This window comes from Engystomops pustulosus, chromosome 10 (assembly GCF_040894005.1).
Source record: "Engystomops pustulosus chromosome 10, aEngPut4.maternal, whole genome shotgun sequence".
NCBI lineage: Eukaryota > Metazoa > Chordata > Amphibia > Anura > Leptodactylidae > Engystomops > Engystomops pustulosus.
Window position 1 is genome coordinate 85,280,830 of NC_092420.1, and position 15,107 is coordinate 85,295,936.

Consider the following 15,107-nt stretch of genomic DNA (forward strand, 5'->3'; position numbering starts at 1 on the left):
TCTTTTGCACAGGTAACCAAGGACGTCATTTCTGGTTAACTACATCTACTTCCGGTTTGCGCCGTCACTACAGACGTCACTTCCGGTGACTCATACCCACTTCCGGTCTTGCGCCGTCATCGCGGGAGGACGCCACTTTTGGCGTTTCATTTGGTGCAGGGACTGCATATAAGGTGAGCCTGACTGTTCATGGGCTACATACCCCTGAGGAAGTCGTTTGGATACGACGAAACGCGTGGGGAGCCCGCCACCCCTGACCACCTGTGCCTCTCCTGTCTACTCGCAGGCTTATCGCTGATATCCTTGCTTGGGTACCCTTACTCTCCATCCTCCTGTTACCCCTTTGTTAATACGCTTATTCTGTAGCAATATCATTTCACTTTTTCAAAGGGGCCTTAGGTTGGTATACTTTCTCGACATTCATACATCTTTCCGGTAATACTGTGTTCTTTGGGCACCCAGCAAAATAGCCTTCATCTTTTCATTGAGTAGTCAGGTAGGCCTTGCATCACTCATTCTGTGTTGGTCAGGAGGTTGTTTACAGTTTACCAAACGGGGTGACTGTATGTATTCCTGTACATAGCAATTTTTAATTGATTTTAAATGTCTGTTCTTTGATTGTCTGTCTTGTTAAAATTACTTTTTGGAATAAACTTGTATTTATACTTTTGCACTATACCTGAGCCTTTTGAATGCACTCTTTTTCTTGTTGTGTTTTCGGTCTATTAATCGTGCATTGGCTCTATTAATATTTGGCTGTGCTACACCCCTTTTGCTGTTATTACAAGATTAAAGGGATTAGTGCTCCCTACAATCCATGTGCTGTATCTGTACTGGTGTCTCCCTATATACTGTCGCTTTAGTGTCCTATAAAGCAGTGGTCCCCATGATTTTCGTAACCATGAACCGGTTACTCTAATTTTTTTTTTAAAGAGATCGGCGGGGCTGCTGCACCAGTGTCTTGTGTGCCCACCACGTTCAATATCGCCACTGGCCCCCACTCTATATAATTTCTTGTCTTTCAGCCCTCTTTTTGAAAGCCGCTTGTTCTAGTTCTCGGACCCCTGTTAATAAGTAGCAATTAAAGTGACCTGTCAAGAAGAAACTTTCTTGAAAAAATATCCGGCCCTTGCAGTAGGGGGCAGCATTTGGACTGGAATGCAACACAGGATGGATCCATTCTTGTACTCTAAAAACAGGATATGGGTAGACTGGCAGTATCAATAAAACCAACCCAATGGCATAACCCCCACCGGTCCCCTGAACAAAAAACTAAACATGAGGCTGTCTGATGGGGAAAAAGTGGAGGTCGGACACAGCTTTATTAATTACCAATATTTACAAAATTAAACTGACCTGTGGGAAGACCCAGACCCTTCCGGAATTATTCACCTCGCATGCCTGGCCCCGCCTACGCGGGGGCATGTCCTTGTTGGTCCGACAGGTGATTTCGATGTAAGCCGAGAGGGTCCAGATTCCACCACAGGCCAAGCTGTGACTACCAACAAAACAACAGTGCAAAACACATTAAAACACCAACAATATACAAACAAAACTGTGCAAATAAATATACATAACAAAAAATTTACCTAGCAAAAATACCTAACAAAAACCGAAAAACATTATCTAAGGGTGGGCGGGTGGGAATCTCTTGAGCGCGGAGCAGTCCAAAAGAGGCTGGACTAGCTCCGCGCTCGGGGCTAAATAGCCCAGGGCTAGCGCCACCAAGTGGCCAGACGCACTTCCTGGCCACTTGATGGCCCTTGCTGCTCCAAACAGTGTCCTAATACCATGAATGACAGGTGCCTCAAGCCCCTGTCTAGCACCCAGGGCAAGTCGGGAGACTTTTGCCCGGAGCTGAGATCCACCACCAGGACTCAGCTCCATTTCTACCAGCCCAGCCTGAAGCTAGTATCAGGCTGCGTGTAACCTTCCTGTGGACCGGCTGTCCATGACTCCTCCAGCTTGAGAATCTGATGTTAATCGTTTGCCCGTTGCCTGCTGTTGAATAAAGAACTGTAAGTTGATTTGCACAACATTGCCTCCATCTGATCCCTGGATACGGCTTTTACCACCACTGGCTCCCCATCCATTACCCAGGGACTTATCTTACAGACACTCAGTGATTGCCCCAGGGAGAACCAGTACATCGCCTCTCCCTCCATATTTCCACACCACCTGCTAGAGACCTGCCAGGCTGTAAAACAGCCCTCCTGACCCCATACCAAGCACCGTGACCACATAATATTCTATGGCAGAAAGGTTCCAAAGTGGTAAACAACTTTCCATAAAGCACCTGTCATTCTAAAGGTCAGGCTGACTGCTTTTGTGGTAAACAAGTCTGTTTTTCTTCTGCAAAACAATTTCTTCTATGGTTGTGGACAATGACTAGCTTCTCTTTAGTTGGAGATACACAGTTCAATAACCCTTTCTACAGGTCTATACAGATACAGTTATAATACACAGAATGTATATAACAAAACACTATAGAATAATGTAAGTTAACCCTTGATGTAAAATAAAGTAAGAAGTGCTGATTTGGGGAAATATTCCAATGACCACAAATGTCCAATATTCAATGCTCCTCCGATCCAGGGCTCTACACCAGGTTGTATCTTATATCATGTTTATGTGTGAACTGAGTTCATGTGATGCTACATACAATTAGTTTTATTGCTTTGCTTATGCAGCATGTGAAAGCAGGTAGTGATTTTATTACACATCACAGAATGGATATGCCCCCAGGGTGGCTGATTCATCACGATACAGATTAGGTGTCTTCTCGCCTACTCTCTGATGCCAACAGGTCAAGTTTACCCGAGTTCATTGTCATAGACATACACCAAGAGATCATTTATGGTCCAAAATTGTGTATTCGGACATCGCTACTTGCCCCATGAGAATGCCACCAGTCTTAATATATTCTGCCAGGGGGCAGGTTTGTCATGTCTGGAGATCCCCTAATGCACATCACTTCTATGAATGGCAGAGCAGGGAGTCTATGGCTCCCGGCTCTGCCATTGCCTTACACTGTATTGGGGTCCTGTGGGAGGATCCGGCTCACCTCCCTGATTCTCTCTGGTTCTCTTGAACTGCCATTTTTTTTACAAATATTCTGGGATAATAAGATGTATCCGACCTCTGATCTCTAGGACCCCAAGTAGTGTATGCTTGCTTTATGGATAAAACCCAACTGCAGGAGGTTAGATAATGATATAGATATATAAATGGGAAAAATCCCTATAGACATATTCCCCAAAATCTTGTTGAAAGACTTCACAGAATAGTGGGAGGTGACTTAGCTCCAAAGATTGATCAACTTCATATTAAAGGGGTTTGCCACTTTTCAATACATTTTTTCCATCTGCATGTGTACACATCTTCCTCTCTCTCTCTCCTCTGCTCCAGCCCATCCTCATGGCATCTCCCACTGTGCCTCTCTTTTCTCTGTCCGTCCTCACTGACAAAGGCAAAGGAGCAGGATGACTCTCCAGATACAGCTCCTCCTATTCAGCTCAGAGATGTAAAGAAAGAGGCATGGAGAGTCTGCACACACTGCAAAAGTAAGTAACACTGAATCATTTGATGAACATTCAGTGATTATCCAAAAGGCAGTAAAGGCGCATCTGCAACTTATGTAAAAGAGTGGCCAACCCCTTTAACCCTTTCATGAGCAAAAGTCATTGGTATCTGAAGATCCAGGTAATTTTTTTGCAATTCTGTTTTGCTCTTCTTTAAATGACAATATATTTGGGACATCTTTATATAACATTACACATTTTACTTTTTTTTTTTATTAATTACGTTAAATTGAGAGGGTTTTGTTTACTCACACGTTAGCAGACTAATGACTAAAAATGTAAAAAAAAAAAACGCTTTTTGTTATTTTTCCCACTAACATTTTTTTGATTCAACAGTAAAATTGAATAGACCTTTACCAAAATTTGATAAACATATGTACAACCTCAATCCGTTACCCTTCCCCAGCTTCTGCTAGAGATGCAGAAACTCTCAGCTCTGTCTCCCTGCAGATTCTTCTTATTTCTACCTCCACAGGCTGGAGGGGGCGCACTTCAAACTTCTGAACCATGGCACCTAGAAACACATTGGGGCACATTTACTTACCCGGTCCTGTCGTGATCCCCGATTCGGACGGTCCAACGAAGATGAAGTCCGACGCGATTCACATAGCTCATAAGTGCGTGTCACAATTTGAATTTTTAATCCCGAGCGTAGTCTGAATCCGTTGGGTTGTCCAACGGCCACGCGCCCCAATTTGCGTCTCATGAAAGTCGGCGTGATTGCTCTAAAATTCGATCGTGTGCGCCAAGAACCCCTGTTAATTGCGGCGCAACACGGAAAACGTCGGGAAACCCGACGAAAATGCGGTCCCCGGACCCTTAGTAAATGAGCCCCATTGTCAAAGTTACAGTCCGGAGGGAGGAGCTGTATATAAAAATCAATTTTAACTTGAGATGCTCCTCTTTAATATGACACCAGAACTGTGTTTGTAGATGCCACAGTTCAGATGTCAGAGTTTTTATAGTGTCATGATGTCTATACATGTGTTTCCCGCATGGGATATGTGTAATGAGGACATATACTGTATAGCCATACGCTCAAAATCTGTAAGTTGGCCTGGGACCACCGAACTAAAAACTTTATGCAGCTGGGGTTTAGGGACCCTGACTTTTTTGGGCCCATGGCTGCTCTCCATCCATATTTTTCATACTGGGAAGATGGGACCTGAATATTTTTGGGCCCCTATACCCCAGCTGTAGAAAGGCATGCAGGTAGTGCTCATTGATATGAATTTAGAATGGGATGGGATGTATGTGGGGCCCAATATCTTTATACGTATATATCTGAGTACTTACCTTTAGTTTCATTCTATATAGTGAAGCGGATCATTGATAACATGAGAAGCAGGTGAGAGGTGATGATGATGTAATCACACATTAACGAGTCATCTCTAATTATTTTTCGGCTGATTCATTCCCTAATTGTTTGGATATTTTTTAGCTCCCCGCCCTTTGCCATGTTTTGTCGCCTACTATTCCATAACTTCTTCCACCCCCCGGTGGGATGTAACCTCCTCCTGTATCTATCATATATAAGCACTGGAGATCCTGTAGCCTGTATAGATCTGTGTATGATTCCTTACCCGAGACATGGCATCCTCACTCGCACCAGGACTCCCCGAGCCGTGGCACTGGGCAGCCGCTCTCTGTGGTCTCTACCTGCTCTACAGACTCTCCACATTTTACCTGAGATACAAGGAGCTGCAGAGGGCGTTCTCTGCCTTCCCGGGTCCTAAACGTCACTGGCTGTATGGTAATGCCCATGAGGTAAGTGGCAAGAGATAATAGGATAAAGTAGAGCGTTATTTTTGTTGCAGTAGGTTAGGGGTGGCACGGTGGCTCAGTGGTTGGCACTATAGCCTTGCGGCGCTGGGGTCCTGGTTTCAAGTCCCATTCAAGAGTTAGTATGTTCTCTCCATGTTTGCGTGGGTTTCCTCCGGGTACTCCGGTTTCCTCCCACACTCCAAAACATACTGGTAGGGTGATTAGAATGTGAGCCCTATTGGGGACAGGGACTGATTTGGCAAACTCTGTGCAGCGCTACGTAATGTGTGTGCGCTATATAAATAAAGAAATTATTATTATAGTACTCATTTTGTGTTCTGTCTCTTTCGTCCCAGTTCACACAAGATGGAAAGCACTTGGACGTCCTGGCGGGCTATGCGAAGCAGTATGAGTTTGCCTTCCCAATGTGGCTGAGCAATTTCTTCCCCACCCTCCTTATCACTCATCCAGACTATGCAAAGGCCGTACTGTCCAGACAAGGTGATGACTTCTCCTGACTTATAATACCCTTTCATATGCTCTGTAACTGTTTCCTAATGAAAAACATAATCTGCATGATCTTAGAAATCCTCTATGTGCAATACATATGTCTTAAAGGGAATGCGTCATCAGTTGTAACCACAATAAACTACAGACAGTGTTAGGTATATACGATCTAGGGCTGTGTTATTATACCATTGTGTGTGTACTAAGTAGCAGCAGGACTTTGAAAAGTGAACTTTTTTCCGGGTTTTCTAATCCTGCAAGTGCTCTGGGAGGGTCTTTAAGCCTGAAGAGCTTTCTACTCTACAACAAAATGTTCCACAGCCCCTCTCCTCTGCTCTGAGTGACTGCTATGAGTATCCATTCAAAATCCTGATACAGCCCCTACTCTTAGAAGAGGGGAGGGGCTGTGGAGCAGGGCAGCAGAAAGCTCTTCAGGCTGATAGACCTGTCCAAGATCTGCAGAGCTGGATTATACCTTCACTTCTCACAGCTCTGTCTCTACTAACATCATGCATATAGGCATGGTAACGCAGATCTACGGGGACAATGCCTAGAACTGTCTGCAGCAGGAGCGTAAGTTGAGGGGGTGCAGAGGGTAGAGTCACAACTGGGTCCAAGAGACTTAGGGGGCCCCATAAGGTGTCACTTTCCAATATGAGAAGACAGGTGCTATAAACTATACATTATAGTTGGGGGTTTGACACCTATTTTGCACTGGGTCCCATCAGCTTCAAGTTACACCAATAATCTGCATCTTTGTATGGTCAGAGCTGCTGACAGATTCCCTTTAAATAATCTCCCTTACAGATCCAAAGGACAACTTTGCCTATCGCTTCATCACCCCGTGGATTGGTAAGTAGAGTGACAAGATACATTTGCTAATATGTGACTCCTCCCACAACCAATGATCTGTCAATAAATCACTGATTGTCTTTGTGTTACGCAGGAAAAGGGCTGCTGATCTTATCCGGACAAAAGTGGCTCCAACATCGAAAGTTACTGACCCCCGGATTCCATTACGACGTTTTAAAGCCTTATATTAGAGTGATGTCTGAAAGTGTCAATGTCATGCTGGTAAGAACCAAATTACAAGGAACCTTTGTAAACTAATGTTACCCAAATTACTGTGCCCTATATTGCTCAGAGAGGCCTGTGCAGGGGCGTATCAAGGAGTGTCAGGGCCCCATAGCAGTCTTCTGAATGGGCCCCCTCCCCCTAGCCCTCAGAAAATAGACATATTTGTATATTTATGCTTATACACAGGAATTAGAGGTGAGAGAACCCTAGTCCAGCCGTTTTGCTGTCTGTTTCCTTTCCCCCAACACTTATTATCTGAGCTGCCGATTTATTCTGTGTATTGTAGAAGATGTGCCCTGTTATATTACATATTACACTGTACAATGTGCAGAATAATATGGATATAATGGTGCACATCCTCCATTCTTCAGTGTTTCAGGTGGTATGACAGGGCCCCCTGACACTGCGGGCCCCATAGTAGCTTCTATGGTTGTTACCCCTGTAGTTACGCCCCTTGGCCTGTGTAGTACTATTATCCCTACTAACAGAATGTATATATACATGTTTAATGCAAATGTTTTTCTTTGTTAGGATAAATGGGAGGGGATGATAATGGAACAGAAGTCCGTGGAGCTCTTCCATCATGTCAGCCTCATGACCCTGGACACCATCATGAAATGTGCCTTCAGCTACGAGAGCAATTGTCAGATGGAGGGGTCAGTACTGGAGATTTCTTCTTTTGCTATAGATACGCTATAGATACATATTCTTTATCCTCGGGATGGGAAATAAGTTTCCATTATTGAGGGTCATGAGAACAGAACTCATCCTGTGTTTCATTCATTTTTATGGGATTTCCATGATGGTTCCTGTACGTCCCATAGAAGCAAATAAAGGTGTTGGGCACCAATAATGTAACCTGTGGCTAATGAATGAGTGTCATTTGTAGTAAGTGCTCGGTCCATCTGTATAACTGCTTCTCTGACTGTACTTTCCTTGTCTGCAGGGAGAATGACTACATTAAAGCTGTATTCGACATCTCCTACCTGGTAGATTACAGATTCCACCATGTGCCCTATCATAGTGACTTCATTTTCCACCTGAGCCCCCTCGGATTTCGTTTCCGTAAGGCACTGAAGATCGCACATGAGCACACAGGTCAGTGCACAACCTAGTTTTTTGAGGACGTTCATTGTGATGGATTGGAGTTAGGCTACGAATTTTGTGTATCCCAGCATGGAACATAATGCAAAGTCTTCAGAAATCCTGAATACGTGATTTGCAACTTCCCAATCGGGGTGGACAGCATGCAGGTCCAGCAGGTGACAGGAGCAGTGGTGGGCTTTAGATGGTGGGCTCGGCCACAGGCGTCACTAAAACCTGGGTTCAGGTGTGGGCCTCATCCACACCCGTCAAGGCCAGCAGGTCCAAAGCAAAAAGAGGGGAGGTTGTGTAAGTCATAAGGTTCCCCTTGGGCACCTTCCAGTGTATATATGACTATTCCTTGACCAATGTTATGAGGGAGGGCTGTTATGGTAGCAGCAAGCCAAAGACACACAGAGTGAAGTACAGATTATTGAAAAACTCACAATTCCTTCATTTGCAGGCTTAGAACAGGAACAAACAGCAGGCGGGTTGTAAACTCCTTCTTCCGGTGGGCAGGCAGGGCTGTAGATTGGCCGTTTGTGGCAGTAGGAATAGTTCTTGGCTAGCAGGAACATCAGCCCGGACCAGTGGTCAGCTGTGCTGGAAAGTATCTCCTATCAGCCAGGTTGGCTCTGCTGCATCAGCAGCATGACAATCAATATACAGTGTATTCACAGCACAAATCTCAAGGCAAAGACGCAGAGCTCTGGACAGAGTCTACATTTATAAACTTACTCTGTCTAGATAGTTCTGGAATATTCTGAGCCTGACAACTAATCATTGCCTTGCCTACATATGGAGAGGCTACAAAAGTTCAACTTCAGACATAAGATGAACAAAGTGTTAACCCCATAGTATAGGGACAGCAAAATATACTTGTACAAACTCTCACTGGTCAGCAAATGATTCACATTGAATAGCTGAGCAAATTATAAATGACTCTTAAAGGGGTGACCCAGCCTTAAAGGAGCTAGGAACTTGAAGGTGATATGGGAGAGCTGGTCCAACTCTCTTGAGCCAGCCCCTGGAAGCTAAATGGGCATAGAATTTAGTAAAGGCCCGTCCTGTGGGACATTACATAGTGATATGTTTTCAATGTGAAATATTAAAGATAGCCTCACTTACTTACTAGATAAAGTAATTAAAAAGAGACAAGAATCCCTCAAGCAAGAAAGTGAACTGGAGAAGGTGAAGAAGAAGAGACATTTGGACTTTCTTGACATTCTCTTATGTGCCAAGGTAAGTTATGTAGCTCTGTACTACCGCAGACCACCACAAGCTGGCGCTGTTTGATTAAAGCATCTGAGTTATGGGACCAATTCACATGTAACCGTAGGATGAAAATGGTCATGGACTCTCCAATGAAGACCTGCAGGCAGAGGTGGACACCTTCATGTTTGGAGGACACGACACAACGGCCAGTGGCATCTCCTGGATATTATACTGCCTGGCTAAGTACCCCGAGCACCAGGAGAAATGCCGGGAGGAGATCAGAGACGTCCTGGGGGATCGGAGGACGGTGGAGTGGTGAGAAACATTCGTTATATTTCAATAAGATGATTGTTAAAGGTTTATTTTTATAACAAGATATATACAGATTTCTACAGCTCATATAGGAAGGGTATTGATTGTCCTCCGGGAGAGGACCCTATATGTGTGCCTAGGAATTTGGGATCAGAAAGTGGCCACCTTGCAGGAGTGCGGAAACTTACAGCCATTGACGCTGCACTGGGGGATTTTGGGAAATATGCAAATAAGACTTTTTGGGAAAAATTTGCATATGACTTTTTCTTGCTAGAAAAAAGAATTCCCTTTAGCACCACCTGCTGGAAAATTGCAAATCTACAAGTGGAGGTCTGTGTCTTAAAAGGGTTTTCCCAAGTATTTACTGAATAGGAGATAATAATGCGACTGTTGGGGACCCCCCATTGATCATGAGGACGGATCCCTGAGGATCACAAGAACTTGGGTCCATGTGCTGCTCCATTGAATACTCTGGGAGCGTTGGGGTTGTGCTGGGCAATTTCAGACACTGTCATGGTAGTGAATGACATGATAGAAATTCTGCTTGACCTGCCTCTTCATTTAGTTAGTGAGAACTGGACCCTCATTCTCATGATTAGTGCTGGCCTCCGAAGTCGGACCCCCAATGATTAAATTGTTATCCCTGTGGGTAGGGGAGTAAAATCTAACTTGAGACGAGCCCTTTAATGATATCTTGTAACATGGCCAGTAATACACAGCAAACATAGAACACAATAGCAAATGTCAACATTTCCATGTAGTGAGCTCCCCCTACTGGTGGCTGCTGGAGCATAAAAGTGCTGCATCTCCTGTATCCATAGTTGCAAGGACTGTATGTTGGTGCAATTATTCTGATTTTCAGGAGGCAGTGGGACAAAACAATAGTGGGAAAATGTAGTTTTTTGTGTTACATATTAAGAATATCAAGATGCATTAAGTGTATACAATTTGAAGTGAAATTCCCGATATTCCCGATATCAATGTTGTTCTATTGCGTCTTCTGCTCTGAATATTTCACTTCAAACTAAGAAGAAATATAAGTTATACTACTTATGTTATACAGGGAGGACCTGGGTAAGCTGCCATACACTACTATGTGCATTAAGGAGAGCATGCGCCTCTATCCACCTGTACCGGGAGTGGCCCGCGAACTCAAAGAACCAATCACCTTCTGTGATGGTCGGAGCCTTCCCAAAGGTCAGTGACTATGCTAAGTAGTAGTGAGGGTCATGAGGACCACTATCAGCTTTACCATTCAGTCTCTCCTCTCCTTTCACAGGTGCGGTGACCATTATAAATATATATTGCATCAATAGATGCCCCAGTACGTGGGATAATCCGGAGGTAAGATCACTATAGTATAACTGATGAGTGAGCAGGGTGGGGTAGCTATATTTAGGATGCGGATTCTGCACCCCCTACATCAGGGGTCAGGAACCTTGTTGGCTGAGAGAGCCATAAACGCCACATATTTTAAAATGTAATTCTGTGAGAGCCCTACATTATATACATGCCCCACAGTAGATGGGTAGCCCCTGAACATACCCACCAGTTGATAAGTAGTCCCTGCACATGCCCAACAGTAGATAGGTAGGCCCTGCACATGCCAACCAGTAGATAGGTAGCCCCTGCACATGCCCACCAGTAGATAGGTAGCCCCTGCACCTGCCCACTAGTAGATAGGTAGCCCCTGCAACTGCCCACTAGTAGATAGGTAGCCCCTGCACATCCCGACTAGTAGATAGGTAGCCCCGGCACATGCCCACCAGTATATAGATAGCTCCTGCACATGCCCGCCAGTATATAGGTAGCCCCTGCACATGCCAACCAGTAGATAGGTAGCCCCTGCACATGCCCAACAGTAGATAGGTAGCCCCTGTGTATGCCCATCAGTAGATAGGTAGCCCCTGCACCTGCCCACTAGTAGATAGGTAGCCCCTGCACATGCCCACCAGTAGATAGGATGCCCCTGCACATGCCCACCAGTAGATAGGAAGCCCCTGCACATGCCCACCAGTAGATAGGTAGCCCCTGCACCTGCCCACTAGTAGATAGGTAGCCCCTGCAACTGCCCACTAGTAGATAGGTAGCCCCTGCACATCCCGACTAGTAGATAGGTAGCCCCTGCACATGCCCACCAGTAGATAGGATGCCCCTGCACATGCCCACCAGTATATAGGTAGCCCCTGCACATGCCCACCAGTAGATAGGTAGCCCCTGCACCTGCCCACTAGTAGATAGGTATCCCCTGCACATGCCCACCAGTAGATAGGTAGCCACAGCAAAAGAAAAAATAACACTCAGATGCCAGTGCCCCCGGCTGCCGGCTCCTTGTTGCTCCTGTGCCCTTCACTATGACCCAGGCGCCGCAGCAGCCATCCTTGTTAAGGCGATGGTGCCAGGCTGCGATGTTACATGATCAGTGCTGTGTTTGTGTCTTAGATGCACGCAGCTCCGATCTCTATGTATTAAAGATTTGTCTGCGAGCCAGAGGCAGCCTTCAAAAGAGCCACATCTCGCTCCTGAGCCATAGGTTCCCTGCCCTACATCTATGTCTGTGCTCTTGTGTGAAGTTGGATAAATCTGTTTAGAATTGTTTTACCTCTGTCCTTCTATTCTCATTGATAATTGATTTGAACTCATGTAAATGGATCAGACGAATAATTATTATTTCTTTTAGGTTTTTGACCCTCTCCGATTTTCCCCGGACAATCCATCCAAAAGACATTCCCACTCCTTCCTGCCGTTCTCTGCTGGATCCAGGTAAGGCAAATTCTAGAACTCCTGAAACTATTATCATATATACATTATACATATTCTATATGACCTGGACAGTCGCTTATATGACTATTTTGTTTTTTTATATATACGGTATATATATATATATATATATATATATATATATATGATTAACACTTGGATGCCAAAAACTAACTAATATTCTGCTTTCCAGGAACTGCATTGGCCAGAACTTTGCTATGAATGAGCTGAAAGTCGCCATCGCTCTGACCTTACAGAGATACGAACTGTTTCCACACCCGGACAAAGAACCATTACAAGTCCCTCAGTTAGTTCTCCGCTCCCTGAATGGTATTTACCTAAATATGAAGAAAATACAGGAAGAATCCTAAAATCTGTGAGGGAATTTTAGTGTTTATGTGTATAAATTTTTTCAAGTTTTGTAACAGTGGGGACTTCTATAAGCAGAATGCACTGTGTGAAAGGGAACCTGTCATCAGAAATTGACCCTAATAAACCACTACCAGTATGTTGCCAAACAGCTGAACACCTTCCAGATCAGGTTTCTTTCATGGCCCAGTGTGGTGACATCATCCAGAAAATCAACTTTGAAGTGAGATGTAAATTGGTTGTATAAAGTCAAGAAGGCGGAGAGTTTAACACTGAAGTCAAGCTCTCTCTTCCTCAGAAAGCCCCGTTACTGTTATTGATGGTCCTGCATCAAGAAACATCACTAACCAGACTTCCTGAAGTCCGATGCATGATGTCAATCACAGAGGAGGAGGCGTTCAGAGCTCCCCACCCTGACTTCAGTGTTAAACTCTGAACTGGCCCTTATTTTTATTGTGTGATCACTGCCGCAATGATTACATAAGTAGGGACAACGTAAAATATTATTATACCATCACCGCACCTTGGGTTGGGGTTTACCTTAAAAATTGTCTTTCACTTTTTAACTAATACAGGCAGTCCCCGGGTTACATACAAGATAGGGTCTGTAGGTTTGGTCTTAAGTTGGATTTGTATGTAAGTCGGAACTGTATATTTTATAATTGTAACCCCAGCCAAATATTTTTTTGGTCTCTGTGACAATTGGATTTCAAAAATGTTGGGTTGTCATAAGAACCAGCAATAACAATAAATCTTCATTACAGACACCTGTGATATCTGTTACAGCTGATTATTGTAGCCTAAGGCTAAAGTACAGTAATTACCAACATCCAGAGGGCCATTTGTAACTAGGGGTCATCTGTAAGTCGGGTGTTCTTAAGTAGGGGACCGCCTGTATACATATTTATTCCTTGTCATTTAATCCTTGTTTCTTTATTTGCTTTTATGTTCGAGATTCCCCTGTAAGTTATTACTTAGTTTTATGGAACTATATATATATTTTAAGTATACTAGAATTTTACATTATAATTTTAGATCTGATGAAGGAGGTCGTTCATCCAAATAAATAAACTAATGTATACAGTACTGTGTGGACTCTACCTACATTTCCGACTATTCCCTGGCGCGTTTCGGTTACAACTAGAGATGAGCGAGCACTAAAATGCTCGGGTGCTCGTTACTCGAGCCGAACATTTCCAGATGCTCGAGTGCTCGTTTCGAGTAACGAGCCCCATTGAAGTCAATGGGAGACCCGAGCATTTTTCAAAGGGACCATGGTTCAGGAATAAAATGTGTTATTTAATTGAAAAATAATGTCTTCTGATAATTTGCAAACATCTGCGATCTATTCTTCACTGTTCCGCGCGTATATTATCTCCCGACAAGTTAGCAGATGTAAAGAACAGTGAAGAATAGAATAAAAACAGTGAACACAGTGAACACAGTGAACACAGGATCATTTAAGATAAAAACACAGTGCAGAACACAGTGCAGAATAGATTACAGATGTTCGGCACATCTGCTTACTTGTCGGGAGATACGCGCGGAACGGCGCGAACAAAATAGCATGTGAAGAACAATATATATGTGTGTGAAGAACACATTGCAGATGTTTAAATACATCTGCAATGTGTTCTTCACACATATATATTGTTCTTCACATGCTATTTTGTTCGCGCCGTTCCGCGCGTATCTCCCGACAAGTAAGCAGATGTGCCGAACATCTGTAATCTATTCTTCACTGTGTTCTTCACTGTGTTTTTCACTTAAATGATCCTGTGTTCACTGTGTTCACTGTTTTTATTCTATTCTTCATTGTTCTTCACTGTGTTTTTTTTAATTAAATGCTCGATCTCGAGCAGGGGAAATACTCGTCCGAGCAACGAGCCGTCTCGAGTACCCTAATGCTCGACCGAGCATCAAGCTCGGACGAGCATGTTCGCTCATCTCTAGTCACAACCTTCTGACGCTCTCAATATCAATAATTACATGTGGCTACAAGTGTAACTAAATTTTTAGAAACTTAGAAAAAAAATGTTGACAAGGGGCAGTAGCAGCGATGGAATAAAGGTGCGCAGACTCCGTTCAGATTTACTGGTATAGAAGAGGAACGACCCTAAACTTAAACAATGTAATAAATTAGATAAAAGGAGAATGTGTCATCTGCCCACTGGTGTTAACATAAAGGTATGGAAACAGGTCTTACAACTTATGTCACTGGAGACCTGAGACGTGTACCGGTAGCTTATTATACTCTCCCCTTAAAGACACACTCATCCCAAAAAATATATCTGAGCTATAGCCGTCATACTTGGTGCCCTCTGTTCACCTTCAGGTTCCATGATATCTTTTCTATTCATATCTACAGTATTTTTCAGACTATTAGGCGCACCGGATTATAAGGCGCACCATCAATAAACGCCTGCTAAAATGTCTAGG

General features: G+C 43.9%; 1 protein-coding gene across 1 annotated transcript; it reads left to right on the forward strand.

Moving 5' to 3' along the window:
• Positions 1-5,127: 5,127 nt before the first annotated feature.
• Positions 5,128-13,131, forward strand: LOC140103605 (cytochrome P450 4A4-like). Its single transcript, XM_072126748.1, has 12 exons — positions 5,128-5,348; positions 5,702-5,846; positions 6,660-6,704; positions 6,799-6,926; positions 7,461-7,585; positions 7,876-8,027; positions 9,148-9,254; positions 9,352-9,542; positions 10,603-10,736; positions 10,819-10,883; positions 12,220-12,302; positions 12,493-13,131. Exons 1-12 carry the CDS (start codon positions 5,172-5,174, stop codon positions 12,668-12,670), a joined length of 1,530 nt encoding a protein of 509 aa, XP_071982849.1. The 5' UTR covers positions 5,128-5,171; the 3' UTR covers positions 12,671-13,131.
• Positions 13,132-15,107: the final 1,976 nt, after the last annotated feature.